Source organism: Urocampus carinirostris, chromosome 13 (genome assembly GCF_059441175.1).
Source record: "Urocampus carinirostris isolate Australia breed hairy pipefish chromosome 13, RoL_Ucar_1.0, whole genome shotgun sequence".
Lineage (NCBI taxonomy): Eukaryota > Metazoa > Chordata > Actinopteri > Syngnathiformes > Syngnathidae > Urocampus > Urocampus carinirostris.
The window spans coordinates 21,507,861-21,534,874 of NC_142361.1; the positions used below are offsets into that span (position 1 = coordinate 21,507,861).

General features: G+C 38.3%; 1 protein-coding gene across 1 annotated transcript; it reads left to right on the top strand.

Annotated features, from left to right (window-relative positions):
* The first annotated feature begins 14,734 nt into the window (after positions 1-14,734).
* Positions 14,735-26,297, top strand: cyp1b1 (cytochrome P450, family 1, subfamily B, polypeptide 1). The gene is made up of 3 exons (XM_088350917.1): positions 14,735-14,808; positions 19,450-20,457; positions 25,425-26,297. Exons 2-3 carry the CDS (start codon positions 19,451-19,453, stop codon positions 26,026-26,028), a joined length of 1,611 nt encoding a protein of 536 aa, XP_088207043.1. The 5' UTR covers positions 14,735-14,808; position 19,450; the 3' UTR covers positions 26,029-26,297.
* Positions 26,298-27,014: the final 717 nt, after the last annotated feature.

Consider the following 27,014-nt stretch of genomic DNA (forward strand, 5'->3'; position numbering starts at 1 on the left):
AGGTTGCCTCATCCCACTGTTGTGGCTGAGCATTTTATACACGCTTTGTTTTCACATGACTGGCAAAATAAGTCACACTTGAGAGGATAAACAATCGTTTGTTTGGGTTTCTCCGGCCATGAACACACAAGCGTGGCAATGGAAGGTAAACTGATGCTGATGGCTGAGATCATTTGAGTCATTTGTATTATATTAAAGCTGGAGTGTAGCCTCGACTCTTCGATGGGATGGGATGGAATTGTTTAACAAGTCAAACCATTCAAATGTTCGGTTTGTCCTCTAGCGTTTGCTGGCTACTAGCATAGTGTAAGCCAGGGGTCTCAAACTATCACACCGCAGGCCCCTGGGATGCTAGTTTAAGCCCCCCGTGTCATGATTACCAATGTAATTCACCTGCGCTCGCACATTTGGTGCCAAACGCCGCAGACTCTGATTGGCTCCTGTCCCATTTAAACCCACTCCTGTCTGTCGCCTTTTGTCAGTCCGTCTGCGAATCTCCATGTATAAAAGGCAAGCTTTTTTTGATCCTGACCCCCGCCTGTCCCGTTTTGCTCCCGTTTGTCTACTGCTACAACCTGTTTTTGATCCCGATCACGTCTGCTCTCCCGTCTTGGCTTACGACTCGTTTCCGACCCCGATCACGTCTGCTCTCCCGTTCTGGCTTACGACTCGCATCTGACCCCGACCACGTTTTTGCTCTCCTGTCCCAGCTACCGACCCGTTTTTTTTGGGCCCCAACACCGCCATGGCTCACCACGGAAGATCCACTTCCGTGTTCGGATCACATGCCAAGTACGAGAGCAAACACTAGGTCGTGGGCGCAGACCTTCCTCGTTCCTTCAATAAAACTTCTGTTAAACGTTACGCAAGTGGGTCCGTTCTGGTCCTGACACCCCGCTTTAATAGTTTCACGCGAATTATGGACTCATTTCTTACTGATATACTTATTTTCAGTTTAATTCTTAATGTTCTCATTTTTTAAACCTTTTTTGTGTGTAGATTTCCAATTTTTTTGTAAATCTATTACTAATCCATCTATTGTAATGACAGCATGTAGTTACGGAGTATAGCAGCAAATTGCTGTGCTGGTTAGCTTCCGAAATTGTCGTAGGTGTTGCCGGGTTGCTACGTGCTCCAGTGCCAGACATTGGAATGGAAATATGAGCATCTGGTGGCTGTGGTCGTAAGTACGTGTGGACGTAAATAAGTCGGATGTTACGTTTAAATTTGCAAACCAAATAATACCAAATTGTTTTGCTCATTTTCAGGATTACATTTTCCCATTTTTTAATTTTATTTTCCACTCACATTTTACAATATTACTTTCTCACCATTAAGTATTACTTTTCTTATGTTATATTTTCATCTTCCAATAAAACATGAAAATAATCCAAAAAACAAAGAAAGTATCCAAGTATTTTGGTTATTTTCCATTCACATTCTGCAAGAATACGTCCTTAATTTAGAGTTTATTTTTTCATTTTATCATATTCTCATTTTCATTCTTTTAATGAAACAAGAAAATACTATTTAAAACAAGCAAGTGTGTAATATGGCAGATGGAAGATAACTTTTCCAATTTTAATAATTCCTTTTTAAACAAAAACAAGATTGAAGAAAAAAGTTCTATTTATATAAGAATCAGATCCCACTCGCGTTGCGTTTCTCACAAGTTTTATTGGTAGAAAGAGAAAGGGTTGCGCCTACGATCCGGTGATTGCTGGACGCGGGACGCAGGTCGCTCTGAACAAGGAGGTGGATCTTTCGTGGCGAGCGATGGCGGTGTCGGGAAAGGAAAAACGGGTCAGTAGCCGAGACAGAAGAGCAAAAACGTGATTGGGGTCAGAAGCGAGTCGTAAGCCAGAAAAGGAGAGTAGACGTGGGCGGGGACAAAAAGAGGTCGAAAGCTGGGACAGAAGAGTAGACGTGGTCAGGATCAAAAACGGGTGAAGCCAGGGGACAGAAGGGAGCAAAAACCAGGTGGGAGTCAGGTTCGAAAAAGGCTTGCCTAGTGTTAACTGAGGTTCGCAGACGGACTGACAAAAGGGGACGGATAAGAGCGGGTTTAAATAGGGACAGGAAGCCAATCAGAGTCCGAGGCAGTTGACGGCAAAGGAGCGGGCACAGGTGATTCACATCGGTAATCATGACAGTAAAACGGAATAATTATCTGTTTCCACATAAAGTTTTTGCTCATTGCACAGTGACTGTAAAAAAAGGTTCTATTTTTACTTGTGATATAATATTTTTCTGGTTTTCATAACATATATTAAAATCAGAAAAATAATACATTAAATGAGCAGAATTACCAGCAAATGTGACAAGATGTATTCGTGCAAGCGCTTAACATTAGGTAGCAAAAGGGCAAAATAAAGGCAAAAAGTCAAACTCAGGACAAAGACGAATTTGTGCCTAAGTCACCTTATTTTTGTAATTAACATCAGCTTTAAATACATTGTGTGCATGGCTGCTTTTAAGGCCTCACCTTGCATGGAAACCAGTTATAGTGTAATGAGGAAACAGTCCCCACAATTGACAAAAACCTCGACTTTTTTCCTTTCTTTTAAAAATAACAGGCTAAGCGGGCTTTGTTCTTCAACTTTGAAATCAACACCTCATGAAACTTCACCCAAAGCACTTTTAAGGATTGTGAGGATAGTTTATATACACAACTCTGTCATGTTCAGTCGGAAAGATTTGGGGCCCTTTCCCACATAAGAGGCCCTCAAATGCCTTGCGTGCTTCTGTAAAATATTGAGATTACTCCCAGCTCTTGATTCTTCCCCTTGCAAGTGTTTACAACTTTCTAAAAGTGGAAAAATAATCCACGAAGAAGCATTTTAAGTGAAATGACTTAACATAGTTTATCGGAAAGAGATGAACAAATATTCTTTTTAAATATTTTGTTTAATCCCAGTCAATGGCCTTGATGTTTTAGCTCATTGTTTTAGCTTTTTGATTCTTGGCAAGCATTTGTATCCATTAACGGACGTTCACAATGTGCTTTGGACAAGAAAAAGCAATCTGGCTCGCCGAACGAAAATGTATAGAGATGATATACAGTGGAACTTCGATTCTCGACCATAATTCGTTCCAAAACCCTGTTCGAAAACTGATTTGTTCGATCACCGAAATAATTTTTCCCATTAAAAATAATGTAAATCGCTTCAATCCGTTCCAACACCCTAAATGTTTACCCTGAATGTTTAACGTAAACATCAAGCTAACCCAGGCTAATTGTACGTTCGCGTTATCGTAATCGTCCGTACGAAAGATTACGCTAACATGAACGTGTAAAAATAAAAAAAATCAGGTCGTTTACAAGTCATTTAGCACCCGGGTCTCCACAACAAGTGGCTAGCGTTTCATTGGAAAGGGGGCTCCGTTCCAACACCCTCAATGTTGGGCTCCGTTTCAACACCCTGAATGTTTAACTTGAATGTTTAATGTAAACAAAGCTAACCCAGGCTAATCGTACGTTCGCGATATCGTAATCTTCCTTACGAAAGATTACGCTAACATGAACGTTCATATTTTGCTATTATTTCTTTCTTAAATGCAATAGTTGTACGCGCTACTTTTCTTTTTTCACCTGTAGCAACTTTACTGCTTGCACTGTCTTTCTTCGGAGGCATAATAAGGGGCTAAAACACCTGTACGCCGCTCAGCATCGCACCCTAGCGTACGCACTCACTCATTTCCGGCGTTCGAACTCTGATTTTTTGACCGAACAGCAAGCAAGAATTTCTCGAAATTTTTGGTCGGACTCTGATTTGTTTCAACTGAGAGGCGTTCGAAAACCGAGGTTCCACTGTATCAACTAGCTTTCAAAAGTCTGAGGTCGCCCTGGAATTTCCTTATTTTTAAAGGAAAAACACACCCTTTACCCTGTTAATGTAGTAAATGACTGTTTTTTAATGCAATATCCCTGCATAGGGTGTATAGAGGCCAAATTCTGTCACCCAGCACTCCAGTGTTCTAATAGTACATGGTGTCTGGTGAATGCATTATAACAGCAATGGATGATTTGAAAACAAAACCAAAAAAAACCCTTGTGCACAGCTGAAAACAGAATAGCTGGTTGGAAATGCTATAAAACGGACTTTCCCTTGAGCTAATCAAGTCTCTGGAGCATCATATTCATAGGTGTGATAACACTTTAAGAATGGCCAGAATAATAGAACTTTAGAGTGAAATTTGTCACTCCATTCCTGTTCTAAGAGATGACGGCTATTTCATGCGATAAATTACAAAGAAACTCAAGATCTCCTATACATGCATTATGTACAAGTCCCTTTAGAAAACAGTGCAACCAGGCTATAACCAGACCACCTGTCTATTCCGCGCCACTGTCCGTCATCATAGTCAAATGGTCATAGACGGCAAACGGGAGGGGGCTTAGGACCAGATGCAGTTTCCTTTGGAGTGGCGTTTTGCCTCTGACCTGTCACAGAAGGGAAGAAAGTAATCTTCGAGTGGGGATCATCAAGAGTTTCTCTGACAGCTCCCAAGTTGAGTTGAAAAAGTGATGCTGTCCACATGCCAAGACCAGATTTTTTCCTGACTAAGATGCCTGCTGGTGTTCGCACCAACAATACAATTCATATGAATACTTCATTGAATAGTCGAACTTTTGGACTGGCGTGACGTCATCTGCTCCGCTACAAGCACCCTAGGGCATCATGTTAATCTGTTAATAAACAACGGGGTAGACTGCTGGAAGTGTGAATTTCCCTACGGGGATGAATAAAGTATCTATCTATCTATCTATCTATCTATCTATCTAAATTGCTTATTCACTTAATGATTTTCTTTTGTGAGCAATAAGAGACATTTTGCAAACCAGTTTTTGGTTAAAATAAGATAGGTAAAAACAAGCACTAGGGGAACAGTTCCCTTGAGTTTTCTATGTAATAATACATCTAAGACGAATAATACAGAATATTCTGGGTTGTGAGTACAGAACAAGGCACAGTAATAACATACTGATAATATTTTTAAAACATTATGTCCCAAGATGTCCACTTAGAACAATGTAAAAATTGTATAGTGCCAAGATAAATTGATATACTGTGGTGACAAGTGAATAAAACAAGACGTAAATAAGTAAGTAAACATTCGAATATACGCATGAACATAATGTGCATTAAATGCCACTCAAATTAATCTGATTAGAATATTGATGTGGATATCATATATAACATAAAAAACTCACACAATCATGATTACGGTAAATTCCGGACTATAAGCCGCTACTTTTTTCCCAAACGTTCGGCTTATTCAGTGATGCTGCCAATTTATGTCATTTTTCTAACGGCCGCCAGCGGCGCTCGAGTACAAAAGGTAAGATTTAGACCGGTGGAATATATGCGCCAAGTAAGACTGCAACTTCTTAGCTTGTGCTCAAATTTAATTAGCATAGACATATCCTCATCAAGCAAAATGCAAAAAGAAAGTCACATAGGTTTTGGCTATCTTTTAAGCTAAACACAATCGAGCAGTCCGATTAAGAAGGAAACAGAGTTACTGCTTGTGAACTTTACTTTGAGAGCGTATTGCTAGTGTGTATTCAATTAAGGGAGCGTGGGACGACGTCTACATGACAAAGATTCTTTCCCATACTGGGAGAACACGACTTCGACGACATCAGTTTAAGACGGTTAACCGTTTTTTCTACAATTACGATATGTTTTTTTTAACAGGTCTGTCTACTGTGTTGCGAGCGTGTTGCTAGTAGCGTTTTGCTACCCTTCACAGGCACAGTTTGGAATGAAAGTTATAATATTATTATTAAAGCTTTGAAAACTCTCTCGGTGTACCGTCTTTCTTTGTAAATATGTGGAACCATGTATAATATGTATTTGCAACTGTATATTTTTGTAATGTATTTATTTTAGAGACTTATTCTGATATGTTTTCCACGGGCGAATCAGAAAGAAGGGGCGGAGCAAACGCGGGCTGACGGGAAGTGGAGTAAAGGCGAGACGTGTTTGTTTTCGCGGCTGACAACAGTGGATATATATTTTTCCCACCCTTACCTTTGGAAATATACAGGTCTGCATTAAACTTTAAGTACCGGTATCATTTTCTGCTCATTATGGCTGTTGAAGTATTTGGACTGTGTGTTTCATATTCAGTTACAATCGCAGGTCTTTGTCCCGTTTGGGTTAATTTTGTGATTGTGTTGCATGTTCTAATGTGGGCGCATGCGACTTAAATACAGCTGCGCCTTGTGCATACAGGTGCCCCATGTGTAAGTACAAAAGCGGTTTCCCTCTTAAAATGTAGTGGGTGCGGCTTATAATCAGGTGCGCTCTATAGTCCGGAATTTACGGTGTATACCGTGACACATTTCTAACAGACTGTATCATTGTATTTTTTTTTGTGTAAAACTGATATTTGTAATGCATTTAGAGAAATAACTATTTGGAAAAAGAAAAAAATGATGAATATGAAAAAAAACATCTGGAACATTCATGTTTTATTATGCAGTATATTTATTTATTCATTTATTTATTTTAATTTTTTTTAAGAGTTTACCCTTCATGTGTCAGGGACCAGACGGAAACAGGACCCACTTGCGTGACTTTTACCACAAGTTTTATTGAAAGAGAGAGGAAGGGCTGCGCCCACGATCCGGAGTTCGCTGGGCGCGGGAAGCAAATCGCTCTCGTACTCGGATTGTGATCTGAACACGGAAGTGGATCTTCCGTAGCGAGCGATGGCGGTGTCAGGGGCGGAAAAACTGGTCGGTAGCCGGGACTGGACTGGGAGAGCAAGACGGGGTCGGAAACGAGTCGTAAGCCAGGGAGAGTAGACGTAGTCGGGAACAAAAGGGGGTCGTAAGTAGGGACGGGAGCCCAGACGTGGTCAGGATCAAAACGGGTCGTAGCCGGAGACAGACGGGAGCAAAAACGGGACAGGTGGGAGTCAGGGTCGAAAAAGGCTTGCCTCCTATACACTGAGGTTCGCAAATGGACTGACAACAGGGGATTGACAGGACTGAGTTCAAATAGTGACAAAGAGCCAATCAGAACCCGTGGCAGTTGGCACTAAATGAGCTAGCACAGGTGCTTTGCATCAGTAATCATGACATGTAGAGTTGCAATGGATGAAGTACAGTGATACTAGACAATGCAACAAAATAATACAAATAAATAAGCTACCATACAAATTTAAAAATTTACCTTGTGGGGAATGAGTACCCTGCTGAAAATCATAAGTTTTCTCCTTTTGATTGGTTGGACCAAATAAGCAAGATCGACTTAAAAAACTAAAATGTTCACACATTTGTGTAAAAACTAAAATAAAAAAACAATCATTAATTGCACTGTCAATATATTAAAAAGTGGGTAAGAATAATTAGGCTATATTCAAATGCTGTAACTGAGCATTTTGTTTGTAATTTTACTGAGAATATGGCAGAACGCCTCAGCCTTAGATGTTTTTATTTAATGTTAATAAAAAAATGTAAACAAATGAATTTACCCAACACAAGAGCAAATTCTATGATGCCTCACTCACCAATCAGTGTGTGCTCAGAGATTTAAAATGAGAATATTTCAATTAAAAATTGCGATTGAACTTTAATGTAAGTAATGGATCTCAATAAAAGCTGTATTTTGACACTCCTTTATACCAGAAGCCCAAATTGAATCATGCACAACCCGTGTCCTATATAATTTATGTGTTTCACATAAATTAATTTGCCTTCATTAAATTGATGTCACGTGTTAATTCTTAAAGAAGCTCCTTTGAATGGGTTGATAAAAGAAAACATATTGGAAGACAAGAAGATGAGAGAAAATCTCTCCTCGATGGCGAGGATTCAAAATGCGCAGTCATGCGGCCAGCCCCGAATTAAGCCCCCCCATTCTTTGCAAAGAAGTAACCAAAGTTCAACTGGATTGAAAAGGTTTTCTTCCAGTAAATCAAGAAAAAAAATCTGGCTTGCGCTTGTGTTGGGAATTCGAGGGGGAAAATGTCCTTTTAGTGTGAGAATGGAGGGGCAAAACCTTCACGGGCTGCTGCTTACGCTTTGGCAAGGGTAACAGTTGCAAAACAAAACACACACAGAACACAAAAAAGCCCAAAGAGCTACCTCAATCAATGCTCAGTTCATCTGCAAGGTCATCCGGATTCTCATTAGCACTCATCTGCACGACTTGGAAAGGCATCCGTTTTTTTTTTCTTTTTAGATTGTGTTGCGCGTGCAAATACGTGACTCTCTTAAATGCGCTTGATTAAACTTTTCTTTTTGGGGGGTTTGGGTTGGCATATGGACCGTATTTGAAACAATCCTTTTCTTACTTTCACCATTTTCCTCCTAGGATGAGAAAAAAACAGCAAACAGCCCCCTGGATGAGTCACGGATCTGCGTTGAACAAGTTTATGATGCTAGAACTTTTGTTTGGTGCCGTTCCGGTGAGATTAACAAAGATAACTGCTTAAAGAAAACATCAAAATTCCCACAGTTCTTAATGAAACGGGTCTGCTTGTCAGGCAGAGGCACTGGGGAAATGGCTATGGTCAAATCTGCAATAAATACACAAGTTTAAAGTGACATTTTGGACAACTTTCTTATTCCTTCGATTGATAAAATGTTTGGGGATGATGAACTCATTTTCCGGGATGACAACGCATCATGCCACAGGGCAAAAACTGTGAAAGCATTCCTTGGAGAAAGACGCATCCAGTCAATGTCGCGGCCTGCAAATAGCCCTGATCTTAACCCAATTGAAAACCTGTGGTGGGAATTGTAAAAAAATGTCCACAGCAAGGCACTGACCTACAAAGATGATTTGGCAACTGCAATCATAGAGAGTTGGTACCATATTGATGAAGAATAGTGTTTGTAACCTATGAATTCAATGCCTCAGAGACTGCAAGCCAAAGGTGGTGCAACTAAATACCAGTGATATGCTTCCATTGTTATTTATTTGTCTGTTTTTCATGATTCCATACTTTTTCCTCAGAATGTGGTGATTCCCTATATTTTTCCCTGTGCTGGGTTTGTAAAAGTAGCATTTACTGACAGCCACAAAGTTTTTCTTTAGCCTTTTTTTTAGTGTTTCTGAATCCCAATATGTTGCACTTTAGAATAACTTTAAGATTGTTTTATGTTTGTGATCTGAGTTGTTTCTACAGACTGAAATGTTGAAGTGAGTACTCGTCTAAGACTGATGGTTCCATACTTTTTGGTTGTACAATCTGGTGTTTAGTCCCTAGAGGTGTCCCTACATGTGTCGCAATCATCATTGTTGTCAAACAAATGATGAATGTGCGTGACTGCTGGACACTTTTCCCAAAGCCGTCGATCGAGGCCCCCTGTACTTCCCCACACCTCAACAACAAACACTAGATGCAGAAGGCCAGATAACCTAGAAAGTGCTTAACCTGAGCTCAAGTGTTTACTTCCAGCGCCATCAATCACAATAACTTCTCACTATTTGACTTCCTGTGTTCCAGAGAGACGTCACCTTGTAACCCAACCTCTGCTGCAGGTGCAAATCATCTCGTGCAAACTCCGCCCTCGCCTCCATTCTCACTCACACGCGATGAGCAATTCAACTGTCAGTCAACTGGCTGAAGCAACCACCGCTCTCGCCTCACCTTATATTATTTATGTTAAAGCCACAGTGTGTATTATTTAACAACCTCTAGTGGTGTCAAACTGCATCATACATTGAAATAAAAACACTATTGATGTAAATGATAAACGACAATTCACTTTAATGTAAACATTCTATTTAAAATATCAAAGGTTGTCTACATTTGTAATTACTTTAATCCCTCATTTACGGTGGTCAAAGAGGACCAGAACTACCCACAACATACGAAAATCTGCAAAGTAGTCCCCCTCATGTCATGATGACTGATTAGTTTCACCTGTGCCCGCTCGTTTGCAACCTGTCCTACTTAAGCTCAGTCCTTTCACTCGCCTGTTGTCAGTCCATCAGCGAACCTCTATTTCTACAAGGCAAGCACTTTGACTCTGACTCCCGTCGTTCCCGCTTTTTGCACCCGTTTTCCACCCCTCCGTTCCTGATTTCCCTGTTTATCTCCGGCTACGACCTTTTTTTTGATCCCGACCACATTTTGCTTTCCTGTCTCAGCTATCAACCTGTTTTTTCCGCCTTCGACACCACGATCTCCCGCTCCGGAAGATCCACTTCCGCATCCGGAACACGTTCCGATTCTGTGAGTGGCTTGCTTGCCGCGTCCAGCGAGCACCGGATCGTGGGCGCTGCCTTTCCTTTGTATCTAAATAAACTTGTGGTTAATGTTACGCATCTGGGTCCTAATTCTGTTCTGGTCGTGACACCCCATTTTTAAAGCCCCGGCGTGTAATATTTGACCACGATAGCATTGTTGTCTAATGTGAACAAAAACCTGGGCCACAGCAAGCAGCAAGATGGCAGATAAACATGGCAGCAGCCTTAAGTATGGATTCCACTATGTAAAAGTAATGCAAATTTCTCAACCTATGATTAGGATTGCTATGATAGTACATATACTTTTTCCTCATATTCAAATTAATGTTTTGTTTTTTTACTGAATGACAGTTTTTTTTACTAAATATTATACACTGTCCCTTTAACATACACTCTTACACTAATAGTCAACCTAGGATAATTGATCACAGATGCACAGGTGCGGTTCATTTTAGGCTAAGAGTACGGAAAAAAAGAGCATGACACAAATTTGCTCTTTCCGCCATTGCTCTCAGCAATAATTGATTAAGGATAATGGATCACAGCCAAAACTGTGCAGTTGATTTTAGGCAGACCACAGTCCAGTAAAAACAAAAAAGGGTTCTGTCGGCTCCGGATCTCAGCAATAGTTGACTTGAGCATAATATATCACGTGCGTTTTATTAACAGGCCAGAACGGCATGCCTCCTGACAAAAATGCCCTTTGCCGGTCCCCGCTCGCACCAATAGCAAACCAGGGATAATGTATCGTGGATGTACAGGTGCTGTTCATTCTACGCATACAGTACAGAATAAAAGAGCCAAATTTGCTCTATCTCCCCCTGCTCTCAGCAATTATCGCCTGGGATAATATCAGGGCCAAAAATGTATAATTCATATTAAAGCAGACCACAAGGGCGCGCTTTAGCAGCCTGAACAAAAAAATGTGCCCTTACAGCGCCTGTTCTCAATGACAGTCGACCGGGGATAAGGGATCGTTGCCACAACTGTGCATTTCATTTTAGGTGGAGGTGGGCCATCTGCCGGTCCCCACTTAAAACATTATGAGATTGATAATGGATTGCAGGCGTACATGTGAAGTTAATTTAAGGTAGGAATACAATAACGTCAAACAAAGGGCCGCTCGACAACATGCACTCTGCCGGCCCTCGCTAACAGCAAGTTGACTGGGGATAAGGAATGGCGTCCACATAGGTGCTCTTCATAAACTTGAACCCAAACAAAATAATTGTTCTCAGCAGTGGTTGACTGAGAATAATAGATCGCGGCTACAACCCCGCCTTCTGCCGGCTCACAGCAATATAGGATTGGTTTAGAGGTCATAATTCGGGCCCGGACCAAAAACCCGAACCTGGCCCAAATTTCGGCCATCAAATCTCAATTATTAAGTCGCACAGCATGCATTAACTTTTACTCCTGTGATTATTTGAATGAATATGTGTTACTTCTACCTGAGTGATATTTTTCTGAAATAACTGTACTTTTACATGAGTAACACATTTCGGAGCTGCACCTGAACACCACTTGTACTTTGTAGCCTAAGTGCGTGATTCGGGGCCGAAGTGTGCCATATGATGCTGCACTTCGGAATCGCGTGTCCTTTGGCGGTGAAGTGCACTCGTGATTCAAAGGAACCGAGGACGAAGTAAACCTAAAGCTGCAACACGGCCCTGCATTTTGGCTCTGTGCGTGTGAAGAAGGCTCTGCGTATATTGGCGACGAAATGCAGTTTATTGGGTTTGTTTTGTTTCCAGTTTCTTAAATCAAGGATTTGGTCCGGGTCGGGCTGTTTTTTTTTAGGCTCGATCTTACCTCTAGAATGGGCATAATTGATCCCAGCCGCAACGAGTGCAATTCATTTTAGGCAGAAATACAGTAAATGTCATGATTACTTATTGCATTCACCGGTGCCCGTTCGTTTGGCACCAGCTGCCGCTGGTTGCCTGATTGGTTCCCCCTCCTAATTATGCTCAGTGCTTTCATTCGCCCTTTGTCAGTCTGTCAGCGAACCTCTGTTTACACAGGGCAAGAATTTTGACTCTGACTCCCGTCGGTCCCGTTTTTTCACACATATCCCACTCGTCTGTTCCTGATTCCCCGTTTGTCTCCAGGTACAACCCGTTTCTGATCACCGACCACGTTCTGATCTCCCGTCCCGGCTAACGACCCGTTTCTGACTACTGACCACGCTCTGATCCCCTCCTATCGACATGATTTTTTCCCGTATGACCATGCTACGATCTCCCACTCCGGAAGTTCCAATTCTGCATTCCGAACACCCTCCGATCCCGTGGGCGGCTGGCTTCCCTCGTCCAGCGAGCACTGGATTGCTGGCGCCTGTTTTTCCTCTATATCTCAATAAACTTGTGAGTAAACGTTACACATCTGGGTCCTCCTCCTGTTCTGGTCTTGACAGTAATGGTATAAAAAGTGATGCAAGGCCCGACAAAAATGCCCTTTGCTGGTCGCCGCTTGCATCAATATCTAATTGGGGATGATGGAATATTTTTCAACCCGCAAACATTAATGGCGCGCAGTATGAGGAGCGAAGTAACAAGGGATGTGTATTATACAATTTGAGACGCTTCACCGCTATCTTACTACTAGAGTGGCCAGGTGGAAATTATCCAGGAAGTATCCCAGTGCATTTTGGGGGTTTAAAGACAAGTTTGCAGTTCATTGAAATTGTTACAATACAAGAAATGGAAAAAGAAGTAAGAAAGAGGATTATTCTGAACTTAAATGCAAGTTTAAAAGAAGGGAAAACAAACAGACATAAATCAGATAAATTATTTCATTTTCATTCAAATGTATCTGTTGTTGGATGATTTTACTCCTTTTTAGTATTATGTTCATTTTTTGCAATCTTGTATCGTTTTTCTAACTACACTATCTATAGCCTGTCAGGTAGGTAACCTTGGATGTGAAAAATGCCTTAAAAAGGGGACTTAGCACTTTTGTTTTTATTTAATAAGCATTTCTCTCAGAAAGACATTCCACTCTCCTAGGCCATAAAGACATTGAATATCAATATCATCTGGTTGTGCGTCTCAACGCGAGTGATGCTCTCATAGGACTTAGCCATTCTAATTTCTTTATGGTTTTTTCTCAATGGTTGCAGCTCCCAACTGCAAAAAGTTCAAAAAACGAGGTAAAAAAATGAGCAAAATTGACAATATCTGTGTATTATTTGCCCTCATGTAAATGGTAAATGTTCTGCATTTATATAGCGCTTTTCAAGTCAATGAAGACCTCCCAAAGAGCTTTACAAGCCCTTTTACGCACTAACTAACCAATATCAGCGTCAGCCATGAAAAGCAACTATCTGCTATCGGGGGCATTAGGGGTTCAGTGTCTTGCCCAAGGACACTTAGACATATAACACGGACAAGCCGGGAACTGAACCTGCGACCTCATAATCCCAAGACAATCGCTCTGCCTCCTGAGCTAATGCCGCTTCATGTAGGTTTTGGATCGGGGGATGGTGTCATAATAGTGTTTGGTTTGCAATAATCTGTGGTCTGTACAGCCCTTCGAGACTCTTTGTGATTGAGGGCATCACAAATAAACATGACTTGACTTGACTTAACAATTGAGAAAACATTTGCAAGGTAAAAAAAATAATCCTCAAAGAGATTGAACCTTTCTGTGTGGAGTTTGCATGTTCTCCCCGTGCTTGCGTGGGTTTCTTCCGGGCACTCCGGTTTCCTCCCACATTCCAAAAACATGCATGTCAGGTTCATTGGCCGGTCCAAATTGTCCCTAGGTGTGAATTAGCGAGTGAGTTGTCCGTCTATGTGTGCTCTGCGACTGGCTGGCAACCAAATCCGGGTTCCCCCCTACCCACTGCCCGAAAATAACCGGGATGGGCTCCGGCACCCCCGTCACCCTACTGAGGACAAGCGGTGCAGATAATGAATGAATGAATGAGTGATCCTCAAAGAAAAAAAACCCGACAACTGAACAAGGGTTGGGTTTTTTTTTGGTTGATAATCTCAATGGGAATTGAACTGAGGACCAGACAAAAGTGACAGGAAGCATCTGCCACTGACAGTGTCAACAAAGAGCACGCACTAGTTAAAAGCTACAGGAAACAACAGGTGCAGCAAGGTCTTAACCTAGTGACACAAACTTGACTCAAATTCTCTTACATAAATAAAGGGTGAGGCTAATCTGTTCCTGTATACATGTGTGGTCTCGATATGAGCTTGCCTGAACATAACCAAATTGAGAAGTTCCTAGAAGACGCTTTATCATCTCACCTCGGATGTTAGTTTTCCACTCCACTTTATTAATCAAGCACGTCAAAAACAACTGCCGTTGCTCAGGTTACATACGTAAAACAGGACATACATGTGTGTTATGAACTTGAGTTAGGGTTCCGGTTTGGGGTAAGGGTGGAAATGACAAATTCTGGTAACAAAGAAGAGTGAGATTGTGGAGCTTGGTTTATAATCAAGAGTCTGCGGGTAAGGAGGCTGGGTTGAGTCCACACGTTAGCATGTCTCCGCCCTCCTGTACAAATTTACAACTACAAATGCACGAGCGTGGCAGCGTTATAACTTCTCTGATCCTTTCAAAAACTGGACACCGGGTAAGTTGGCCTTCCTACAAATAGCCGGTATTCGTTTTGACATACAGGCTGTATTTTAGAAGTTAATCATTCATTATTATTACTATTGCCATTATTATCATGAGTATCATTATTATTATTATCTATATTAATAATAATAATGCAACTATTCTTATTATTAAATAATTGTTATTATTATCAATACTAGTATTATTGCTGTTATTATTACAATTAATTTTATTTCTATCCTTATTCTACTTATATGTTAAAGCTTTGCTAAAGATTACGTACGTATAAGAAAAATAAAATATCCGTTTGAAATGATTGGGTTGATAATAAATTAGTGGGAATTAAAAATACTAAAAGACGGGCACAATTTCAATGAAATCACTATTGAAGGTAAGTATTCCAAAAAAGTGATGGCATAAATTAATAATAATAATAATAAGTCATATTAATTTTTTAAAGTTATACCTGAATATTTGACTAATAACAATATAGTTGCAAAACAATAAATGATAAGTAAAGGATTATGATGCAAACACTTATGAACGTCACCATAGAAATAAAAAATGTGTAAAAATAATTAAAACAATAATGGTAGTAAAACACCATAAAGACTTTTCATGAAATGTTCAAAAATACAAATTGCAATTAATCGTAATAATAATACCAATAACAATAGTAATGGTAAATATAATGATCAATGTATCACGTATTTATAAATTTAAAAATATCAAATATTATTATTATAATAGTTATAATTACTATTTTTATTATTACTTAATATTATTATTATTATTTTTTAGATGCTATAGCATTACTAAAGATTTCTTACTATTATGCAAAAGGTTGGAACCGTTGGTCTGATTAAACCCCCACAATATAAATAAAATTAAATAATAACCATATAAATACAATTCCAGTAATACTATTTATAAAACATTAACAAATAGAATTTTAAATTGGTAAAACTTATGTACCACTTATTTATGAATATGATTGTATACATTTTGTATTATCATTATTATTATAATTATTATTATTGTTATTATCATGATACATCATTTTGTCACAATTGCCCATTGCCCTCACCTGGGCCTGCTCGTTTAACGACAGCTGCTGCTCATTGCCTGATTGGCTCCCCTCCTATTTAAACTCAGCGCTCTCATTCACTTCTTAATAGTCCGTCAACGAACCTCTGCACTTGCAAAGACATGCATTTTGACTCAGTACGGTATCCTGCTCGTGTATCCAGTATCCAGTATCGATCCCTTCTGTCCTGTCCGGTATCCTGCTTGTGTATCCAGCTCTCTGACCTTTTGCATGGACAGTGAAATCGCCAATCAATTAAAAGTGTTGCTTGTATTTTGTTTTTTATAACTGGTAGTGGGACAGATATTCAACATTATAACTTTAGTTTTTCTTTTAACTTTTAATCTCTTGGGTGGTGTACTCCAAATTACTCCCACATTTCAAAAACACACTTTACATGCACTTGATTTTAATGTTATTTGTGGACAACCGGCACCAGGTGACCTATGACCTCAGCATAGACAACGGCGGTAAAAAATGGGGGTCTCTGGACCAGAAGTGTGACCTAAAATGCTGTCCGCGGTGCTGAAGTCCTACTAGCCCGAGTAGAGCAGCAGCGGTTAACATCAACACATAATAAAGATTAGTCTTGACTAAGATGCATCACGTTACAAGGGACAGGACTGCAAATGGCAAGGGATAGGACAGGAATGAGACAGACCAGGACGAGGATGCTCGGCCTCCTGGTATCAAGCAGGCATTGGGAATTAGCTTGGCAGCATGGGTTCCGCCTCCTCCTGGTGGCTTATTTGAATAGCACATGGGAAGCTGGAAAATTGAGCCCTGGCATCAGAATCATTCCCTTATTTTTATAGGATAGGATAGAATAGTCAATGTTGTCGTTAATAACAACACATTGAAAATGATTTGCAATGAGATTAGACACGGCACTCGCGGATAAACAAGTTTGACGCATAATAAAGACTGAAAAGACAAAAATGAGATAAAAGAGTAAACAGCAATTTTACAAGGCAGGGCTTGGAGATTGGCCTTCGTTGTAACTGTAGTTTCCTCCGTACACAGTAAAACAACCCGTTTTAATACTCAAAGATAAGGACCAGATGTTCACCAAGGTAGTTTTAAACATTTACTCTTTTAGTGTTAAAAAAACAAAACATTATTCAACCACTTATTAACGCATGTTAAATCAACACTAACTCTGTGAACATATGGTCCTTATCAGTGTCTGAAACTCATGACAAAATTTACCGGACACCAGGGCAGACAACTCTGAAATGTTGCCTGTCCAGACATAAAGTTGCCTGCCCCATTTTTCACAACTTATAACTAAAAAAAACAACATTGTTGCAAAGTATTAAGGATTGATAATCAGAATATATAACAGAACAACTCTTTAAAATTAAGTTTATTATAAATCTACTTGTAGAATTCATTGCATGTATATGACATCGTTGTTTTCCATCTGCCATCAGATGCACCAGTATTTACTCATCTTTATTCATGCAATGTTTGCATTACATTGTCTGCTACAAGCCACGTGAACTCCTCTTTCCACGGTGCTTTTAATGACGTTTACGTTTTGTAGCGTCATCAATTTTGTTAGCTTCTTTTGAAAATTTCTTCTGGGGCTGAGGTTTAGACTTGATTCCTGGTAAGAATATGTCAGAGTGTGCAGTTTCCTCATGCGTGAGAAGATAAGCCGGAAATTGTGGTTCAGCCTTTAAGCATATTTATTCCTCAACAGCAAGCAAACAACAACACGGCTCCATTCAATACAACATGGCGATTAACAATTAGCAAAACGAAAAATGGTGCGTTCGTAATGACGTCCCACAATACCACGAGTAGGAGCGCTATTAAATTGACAAATCTTAACAATTCCTAACCACTTATCAATTTTCTTGTGTTCTCTGTGCGTCTACTTTGGAAAATGATTTGCAAATGGGCGACCTTATAACCCTCCGGGAAAGTCCGGAAGCACGAAGTTATTCGATGCAGGCTTCTGATTGGCTGCTGAATGTGCAAATTGTCAAATGAACCGAAATTCCGAAATTTCCAAAATGAATGCAGATTTTAAAATCGGAATAAAACGTTATAGTAGTTACAAAAAAAAAAATATGTATATATATTTTTTTTTTCCTTGAAAAAGTTTTCGTCCACCCAGGCAGAGACGTTGTGTAAGTTGTACGCCCTACGTAAAAGATGCACGCTCCTGGCGTCCGGGCAGACGTCATTTCAGACACTGTCCTTATCTACAGATCTCAATTTCCTTATTAGGCTTCCTTATCCCTTAGAATATGTTTTTCCCTCCTATTTTTAGGGTGGGTCTCTGAACCTTTTTTCTGCCTGTCGACCCCTCAAATTTCAATTTCAAAAACGATCAAATGAAGCTCAAGGAAAATGTGTTGACATTTTTTTATTGTTACTTGTTTATTACTAAGGGGTATTACAAAACGCATGCTAAATAATATTATATATTTGTTTCTATTTTAATAAACACACATTTTAAAAATACAACTACAGTATAGGAGCTCTCTGAAATTGAGCATTTGAGTTATTGAGTTTTCTTTTTTTGCACATAATCAAAATTTCTAAAATACTGTAAATTTAAATACAAATCATAGTTTTGTTTGTTTATTCTAATACTGTTTTATAGTATATAATAAAAGTTAACAATGTTCTTATACTTGATTGGGACTTGAACTGAATGAAACACATACAGACAATATTTTAAGATTAATGTAAAATAAAACAAGCTGAAAAATAAATGTAAACCTTTAAAACCGTTGATATTAGTAGGCAGCAGAAGTCATTACAAATACAGATACCTTAAAAATAAGGCGGACAGATAGTAATACATGGTATTGGTAGTTTCCAATTCGCATTTATAATAATGTTAATCCAAGTAAACATTTTTATTCCACTATACAGTCACTGGAAAAAAAAACACAGTTTCAGTCTGCAAAAACGTCTAGAACTAACAGAGAATTCTCGACAAAAAACAAGATCAACAACTTCAGTCATCTAACCTATAAAATAAAGCGGATAGGACAGAGATAAAATCTAACTTACTCACTTTAACCCCTTTTTTACTTTCTTATTTTCTCAATATGTTTTTATAAGCTTGTTGATTTTTACTTTATTGTCCCTTTGTATTTGAATTTGTCCGAGTGAAAACGTGAGTTTACGATAGTGTTAATTGAGTGACCTATTTTTTCAAAAGAAAACAAAAACAAACTAAGATCATATAACATATTCAAGTAGTTTAGAGAAGTCAATTCTCTGCGTAAAATAAAATGACGCTTTCAGCGGTGCTTTGTGTTGCTTTTTCCAACAACCTGCATAGTAAGCGAAGGGAGGGAGACACCCTCTAAAAAAAACCTGCCCACAATATCAAAAGGAAAGCTGCAGACTGGCTGCAATGTTGGTACTTTCGCAAAACTACGAACATTCAACAGGTTCACTGCAGAAAGACTTATTACTTGAACAGTTTTCCCATGAATTTCAGCTCTGCATCAGAATTTCTCTTTTGCTGTATAGCCTAATCTCGATTTTGTGCGTAATAGCGCAACTTTAAAACTAATGCCTTCCCCCCACCCCTGACAGGATGGTCAAGATGCCTCTGACTGTGGATGACCGCGACGGGACGCTCGTGACAAGTCTCCTGGTGACTTTGGTCACACTTTTGCTGACTTTCCAAGTGTGTTGCTGGTTCCAGCAGCGCTCCAGGTTGCGCGTCCCGGGTCCGTTCGCTTGGCCCGTCATCGGAAACGCTGCGCAATTGGGCAAAGCGCCGCACCTGTATTTAGCGCGTTTGGCTGACAAATATGGCAACGTTTTCCAGATCAAACTCGGTTCCCGGAGCGTTGTGGTTCTCAACAGAGACTCCATCAAACAAGCACTGGTAAAACAAGGCTTGGATTTCGCAGGGAGACCCGATTTCACCTCTTTCCGGTTCATCTCCAACGGTGACGGGCTTACTTTTGTATCCACGTCGGACTGGTGGAAAGCGCACCGTAAGGTGGCTCATTCCACTGTTAGGATGTTCTCCACAGGGAACCAAATGACCAAAAAGACATTTGAAAGACACATCCTCTGTGAATTTAAAGAGCTCCTGCAGCTTTTCATGCGTAAAAGCGAGCAGTGCAAGTATTTCGAGCCCGCGCAGGATCTGGTGGTGTCCACTGCAAACATCATGAGCGCAGTGTGTTTTGGGAACAGGTACACATACGAGGATGCGGAATTCCGCCAGGTGGTTGGCAGAAACCACCAATTTACCGAAACGGTAGGCGCAGGAAGCATCGTGGATGTCATGCCCTGGTTGCAGTACTTCCCAAACCCCATCAAGACCCTCTTTGAAAACTTCAAGGCGTTAAACCGGGAGTTCTACAGTTTCATTCTGGAGAAAGTGAGCGCGCACAGAAAGACCTTGCAATCGAGCACCATCAGGGACATGACCGATGCTTTGATTGTGGCTTTAGAAAAAATTGGGGAGAAAAGTGGCAGGCCGCCCAGTGTGAGGGACTATGTGACAGCTACGGTTGCAGATATTTTTGGAGCTAGTCAGGACACCTTGTCCACGATGCTGCAGTGGATCATTCTCATCCTCATCAAGTAAGAAGTTTGCACCGCTCTAAATTATACACCTATATACACCTATACACCTATGACTAGTAGAGGGGGAATACTGCGATTTTTGTTATCGATCCGATCCAAGTAAACACGGGATAGAAACCGAAACGTTTTGGTTAGATACGTCGTGATCAGTAAAAAATTCAAATAAGTTTATATTTACGATAAACACAGCATAAAGATGTTTATAATAACTACAATGCAGACCCTAACAGTAAAAACATATAACTGTTCCTATTACAATTGTTTCATGACCAAAGTCAAAGGAGTCAAGACCAAAAAACGGGCAATGTAACAAAAATACAAATAGAACAACGTCAACATGACAATTATCCTTTCCATAGCACAATGTTTTGAAAATCGAGTCAGAAAATTAAAATAATGTAAACAATACAATGTAAAAACTGTAAAAAAGTATATATAATATGTCTAGTACAACAACAGTTTCAGAATAAAAGTTAGCAGGGTCAAAATAATAATAAAAAAACGGCAATTGAACAAAAATGAAATTCTGCAACACAATGTCAAAAATACCTTCTATTGCACAATATTTTTAAAAGTAGAAGTGAAAGATTTATAGGAAAACAACCCCCCCACTGAGGTTTTTGAGTTTTTCCTTGCCCTCATGTAGGTTTTACATCAGGGGATGGTGTAATAATAGTCAGTAGTTTGCAATAATCTGTTGTCTGTGATTAAGGGCGTTACAAATGAACATGACTTGACTAGTACAAATAAGTGTAAACACAATTAAATAGAGTTTAAATGTTAAATGTATGGATAATTCATATTCAGAATATTTATTGTCAGTGTCAAAGAGCAACGAAACTCCGTTTGGAGAACCCGGTCATTCATTTACAGTTAAAAGAAAATCCACAGAACAAATATCGATAAAACCCAATGTCCATAAATAGTAATCAAACGTACAGACTTAGTACCATTAAAACTCAATATCAGCACAATGAAATAATTCAATGTTAAAGTGCAATTGGGTCCGACTGTCATCATTGTTCACTCGGGAAGTATGATGGAAAAAGTGGTGAGTAATGATACTACAGTTATAGAATCATTACTCACTACTAATCTTAAAATCCGATAACAATATATTTGTAGTGCTAGTTACAATGAGACGACAGTAAAGATCCTAGGAGAATAGCGTAGATACAATTTAAGTTATTGGTCAGTATCAAGAATATCGATACTTGGATTGATCCGCCCACCTTTACTTTTGACATTACAAAGCTGTAGATTTTATCGCGCACTGTATTTTTATGCACTAAAAACAATACATCCCCTGAATACTAAAGAAGACAAACAAAACTTTTACCGAAACAAAAAATTAGTCCATTTTCGAAATAAAGCAGCCGAAGAGTAAAATTCTTGTCTTGCGTCAAGATTTTTGTGTTTGGTTAAATGTAAAAAATCAGCAGGCCTTTTAAAGAGGGTGAAAAGCGACAGTCTAACGCCTAAAGCTGTCGTGATAGCAGGTATGAAATCTATATAAATCAACACAGTAGTGGGCAAACTACGGCTCCTGGGCTACATGCGGCCGGTCAGACTTTTGGCCGGTATTGTAACGGTAATGGTAGATGGTAAAAATATAAAATCCATATAAAATGTAAAGAAAATAAAAATAATGTACTACTAAATAAAAATGTTGGATTGGAGCCATTTTTATTTTGTGTGTATTGGTTCATTTAGGTAGTATTTTTCTTATTCTACTATATTTTTAACTTACTAAAAGTTATACCTAAGAAGGTGAAATTGTCTCACGGGGTCGATAATAGATAATAGTGCTCATTTTACCAGGATAGAATTAAGAAAATCCCCCTCCCCTCCCAAAAATAATGAAAAAATAAAATTATGTGATGGGTATATATTTTTCCACTCAACACAGTCACCAAAAACTACTGCTTAATGCGAGAAAATAGTATTTTTATCTGTGATATGACAGAGAAATTTGTTACTTAGTAGATTTTTTCTCATTTTACTAAAATAATTAAAATAATCAAATTGTAAGATTAAAACTGTTCATGTTGTTAATTATTCTTAATCTGAATTACTTTAAAAAAATCTTAAAATAATAAAAAAGCTGCAATTTAAGTAGGCTTCTTTAGTAAAATGAATTGTAATATGCTAAAATAGATAAACTAATAAGTATCAACGTTCTTAATTATTCTTCATATGAATTAATCTCAACATATTCCAAAAGACTCTTCTGAGGATAAGCTGTGCAGATAATGGATTGATGAATATTCTAAAAGAAGTAAAAAAGCTACAGTTTGAGTAAGATTTTTATTACTATTAATTCTTAAATGTTAAATGTAAGTAATCTCAATTCTTCTTTATCTTCAAGTCTTGAAGTAATAAAGCACCAAAAATGTAAGTATCTTGTTTTATTTTTACTTTACTACAATATTATTCTTAAAAAAATCCTAAAAACCAGGAATGTCATTTTATTTTACTGAAGATAATTCCTAAATTAATTTGTAAAAATAAATAAAAATACATTTGAGAATGCATGTTTAATTGTTCTTTATTTGAATTATTCTTGAAACATTTTAAATGAAATAAAAGCTGCAATTTAAGTATCATGTTTTTAGCACGACATTATTCTTAAATTTTTGTATAACAATAATTAAAAATATATATTAATGTTATCTATTATTTTTTATCTGAACTAGTCTTAAAACAAATCTTAATATAGTGAAAAGTCGAAAATGTATGTATCATATTATTTTATTTTACTACTAGATTTATTCATAAAATAAATCTAACGATAATAAAAACTATATTTTTATTTTACTATAAATATTTCTTAAATTAAAATGTAAAACATTATTATCTGAAATTTTAGTATTAACATTTTCTTATTGGAGTTATTCTTAAAACATTTAATATAACAAAAAAGTAAGATTTAAGTATTATGTTTTAGTAAAATATCATTGAAATGAATTACGAAAAAATAATGAAATAGGTGTAGTGATTTTTGTAATTATTCTTCTTCTGAATTAATCTTATAAAAATCCTTAAGTATTACAAATTTAGAATTTCAAAACCATGTTTTTTATTTTCACGATAATAATATTATTAAACTAGAACCTAAAATAGGAAGAAATGAGACATATTTTTTTCTTTAAAATAATTCCTTAAGTAAATCCTAAATTAAAAAAAAAGAATACTTGAAGTGAAAAAAATGAATGTATGTATAGCATAAAAATGCTTGTAAATACAATCCCTAAAAACACTCACGGATAAATAATTACTTTTCTTGGTCCATTTATCTAACATGAATTTGTATCTGTAACAGAGACTTTTGTACACTTTATAATTATTTTATGTCATCAAGTGTTTTTCCTCTGTACCAAAACGTTTTTTCTTTTTATTGTAGTGTATTTTCTTCTGTTTATGCCCTTGCAATGTTTCCTAATTTTCCTCATGTTGAGGTTTTAGAGTTTTCCTTGCCGTCATGTAGGTTTTTGATCAGGGGACGGTGTAATAGTAGTCAGCAGGGCTGGCCCGAGCCTTCATGGGGCCCTAGGCAGAACTAGATTTGGGGCCCCTTATTACTTGATTCATTTGCATACCTACTAGAACTGATTCCATGTTCTAATCCAGGGATGGACAACTATTTGGAGTTGGGGGCTGAATTGGGTCCAAAATCTTGGGCCAAGAGCCCGACCTTGGAAAAAGATCCAATATTTATATTTGGGGATAAATATACATGCAGAGATTTACATAGTATAGTTCTTTTGAACTAGATTGGTTTCATCAAATTGGTTTTGAAACAATCCCAATTTATGCAAAAAAAATATACAAGATCCCTATTCGAAGAAATTCATTTGATGTTTAGTTTTCAAGCGTTACAGTAGTTGTACTTTTTTAAAAGTGTTTTTAAAGTATTTCTGTTGTCTGATTTTTGTTGGAGATCAGTAGTTTTTTTGTAGTATTACTGTAGTTTTATTTTTGTACAATTTCTGTAGTAGTTTTCTTGGTAGTTTCTCCATAGTCGTAAATTCTTAGTATTTCTGTAGTATTTTTGTTGTATTATGATAGCAGATTTTTGTTGTTGTATGTCTGTAGTATTTTTGTAGTATTGCAGTACTTTAATAATTTCTGTGTTTTTGTAGAAATACTCTTTTATTATTATTTTGTATTTTTGTACTATTTCTTTTGTATTTTTAGCATTTCTATTGTAGAATTTTTGATGTACATCTGTAGTGTTTCTGTAGTTTTATTTTTGTAGAATTTCTGTCCTATTTCCATAGTAGATTTTTTTTAGTATATTTCAAGTGGTATTTTTGCAGTATTTCTGCTGAAATACTTTAGTAGTAGTATTTCTGTAGTAATATTTATCTGGTAGCATTTTGTGTTCTAGTATTATGAAGTGGTATTTTTGTAGTATTTCTGTAGACATATTTTTGATGTATTCCCAAATCAGTGTTTCAGTAACATTTTTGTAATTTTTTTGTAGTATTGCCATACAATTGTTTTTGTCATATTTCTGTAGTATTGTAATATTACTGTAGTTTTGTTTTTGTAGTAATTTTGGGGTAATATTTCTGTCGTATTTCGTATCGTAGTATTTTTGTAGTATGAAGGCAAAATAATTCTGTATATGAATTCCCTTTTTTTAAGCACTATATTGGATATTTAGTTTAGTAGTGATTTTGTAATACTTTTTGTAGAAGATATTTTGTTGTAGACACACGAAAAGTAACAATGGGGTTGGCACCAAAAGAGTTAACTGCTCTTTGAGGGCCCCTGGTGGTCACAGGGCACTTAGTAGCCGCTAAGTTCGCTTATGCCTTGGGATCTGGTAGTCAGTACAGCCGTTTGAGACTATTTGTGATCAAAGGCTATACAAATAAAAATGGCTTGACTTTTTTTCTCACAAGGAACTCAGTGTATTGTTTTTCTGACTTAGTATTGTTTTCTAATGTTCAACATAGGTTTCCCGAGATGCAGACTCGCCTCCAAGAAGAAGTGGACAAGGTGGTGGACCGCAACCGCCTCCCCTGCGTCGAAGACCAGCCCCAGCTTCCTTATGTCATGGCCTTCATCTACGAAGTGATGCGTTTCACCAGTTTTGTACCACTCACCATTCCTCACTCCACCACGGTCGACACCACCATCGAGGGGCACGCCATACCGAAAGGCACCATCATTTTCATTAACCAATGGTCGTCCAATCACAACCCCGCCCTGTGGTCTGAGCCGGAGACCTTCGACCCGCAGCGTTTCCTGAACCCGGGTGGTGATCTGAACAAGGACGCAGTCAGCGCCATGCTTATTTTCTCTCTGGGCAAGCGACGTTGCATCGGGGAGGAACTTTCCAAAATTCAGATCTTCCTCTTCACAGCTCTTTTGGCTCACCAGTGCCACATAAGCACGGACCAGACCAGGCCACCAGATCTCAGCTTTACATACGGACTCACGCTCAAGCCTACCTCTTACGTGATAGCCACAACTCTTCGAGATGATATGAGACTCCTACAAGAGTTCGCTAACCATGGTTTACAAGAGACCATCGGTGTAGATTCCTCCGAATCTTGAAATTTGAGAAAAAAAAACTGAAGGCAGAGACAAAATAACTGAACAGGACATCAGCTGGAAACAAATCGTTTATTGACTTAAACTAGCACCAGTCAGAGTCGGATGAAGCATTTGAAGACTGATCCAAACGCTGACTTGGTGCACAAGCAGATATATTACCTCACGGACTGACACAGCTCAGCCTGACCTGCACGACACTTATTCAGGAAAAAAAGGATGTAATACCGAATAATGTAAATAATAAATTGTGAAGGTTGCTGTACATGCAATGCTACTTGTGAGATGTTTTGTGCATGCGCCACATGATCCAGATCAGTGGTTCTCAACGTGTCTGACATCAAGACCTTCATATCTTAATTACAAGCAGTGAGCCCCTCAAAAAATAAACTTCTCAGTTTAAAACAGAGATAGAAGAACCTATACACTCAAGGTTTGAAATTTAGTGGACACTCAAAATTAGGAGATAGGACATCCATGAATTTTGAACATCCAAGGAGAACAGGAGAGGACTTTAAAAGAAACTCTTACAATGCCAAATTCCAAATCTGTTCTAAAAACCGCAACTCCACACCCCCTGAGTCCTGTGTTTTTATGAAATTGCCATGGTTACAAAAGCAAATTTACCCGTAAGGGTGTGAAATCAAAGAATAGCAACACTTTTTAACTGGTAATGACGATGATGTAAACAGTGCATAACAGTCAAATAAACGAACAACAGTGAGCAATAATACTCAAAATAACGTAGTGGCATCCTATGCAATATCCTTTGCAGGTGTCCTATATCAAAAACAGAATATACTTATGATATAATAGGAAATACAGTGGTAACCCTGCCCAGGAGTTTAATTCATTCTGGGAGTAGCTTTATAACCTGAAACATTTGTAAGTAGAGACACCTTTTGAATGTAAATGCGCGTATTTGTTCCAAGCCCTGCAAAAGTATGATGATATATATTTTTAAATCCTAAGAATATCAGAACATGAAG

Coding starts and splice junctions, on each gene's coding strand:
- cyp1b1 (XM_088350917.1), top strand. CDS start 19,451: ATGGTCAAGATGCCTCTGACTGTGGATGACCGCGACGGGACGCTCGTG. Junction 20,458..25,424: donor ATCATTCTCATCCTCATCAA/GTAAGAAGTTTG, acceptor TGTTCAACATAG/GTTTCCCGAGATGCAGACTC.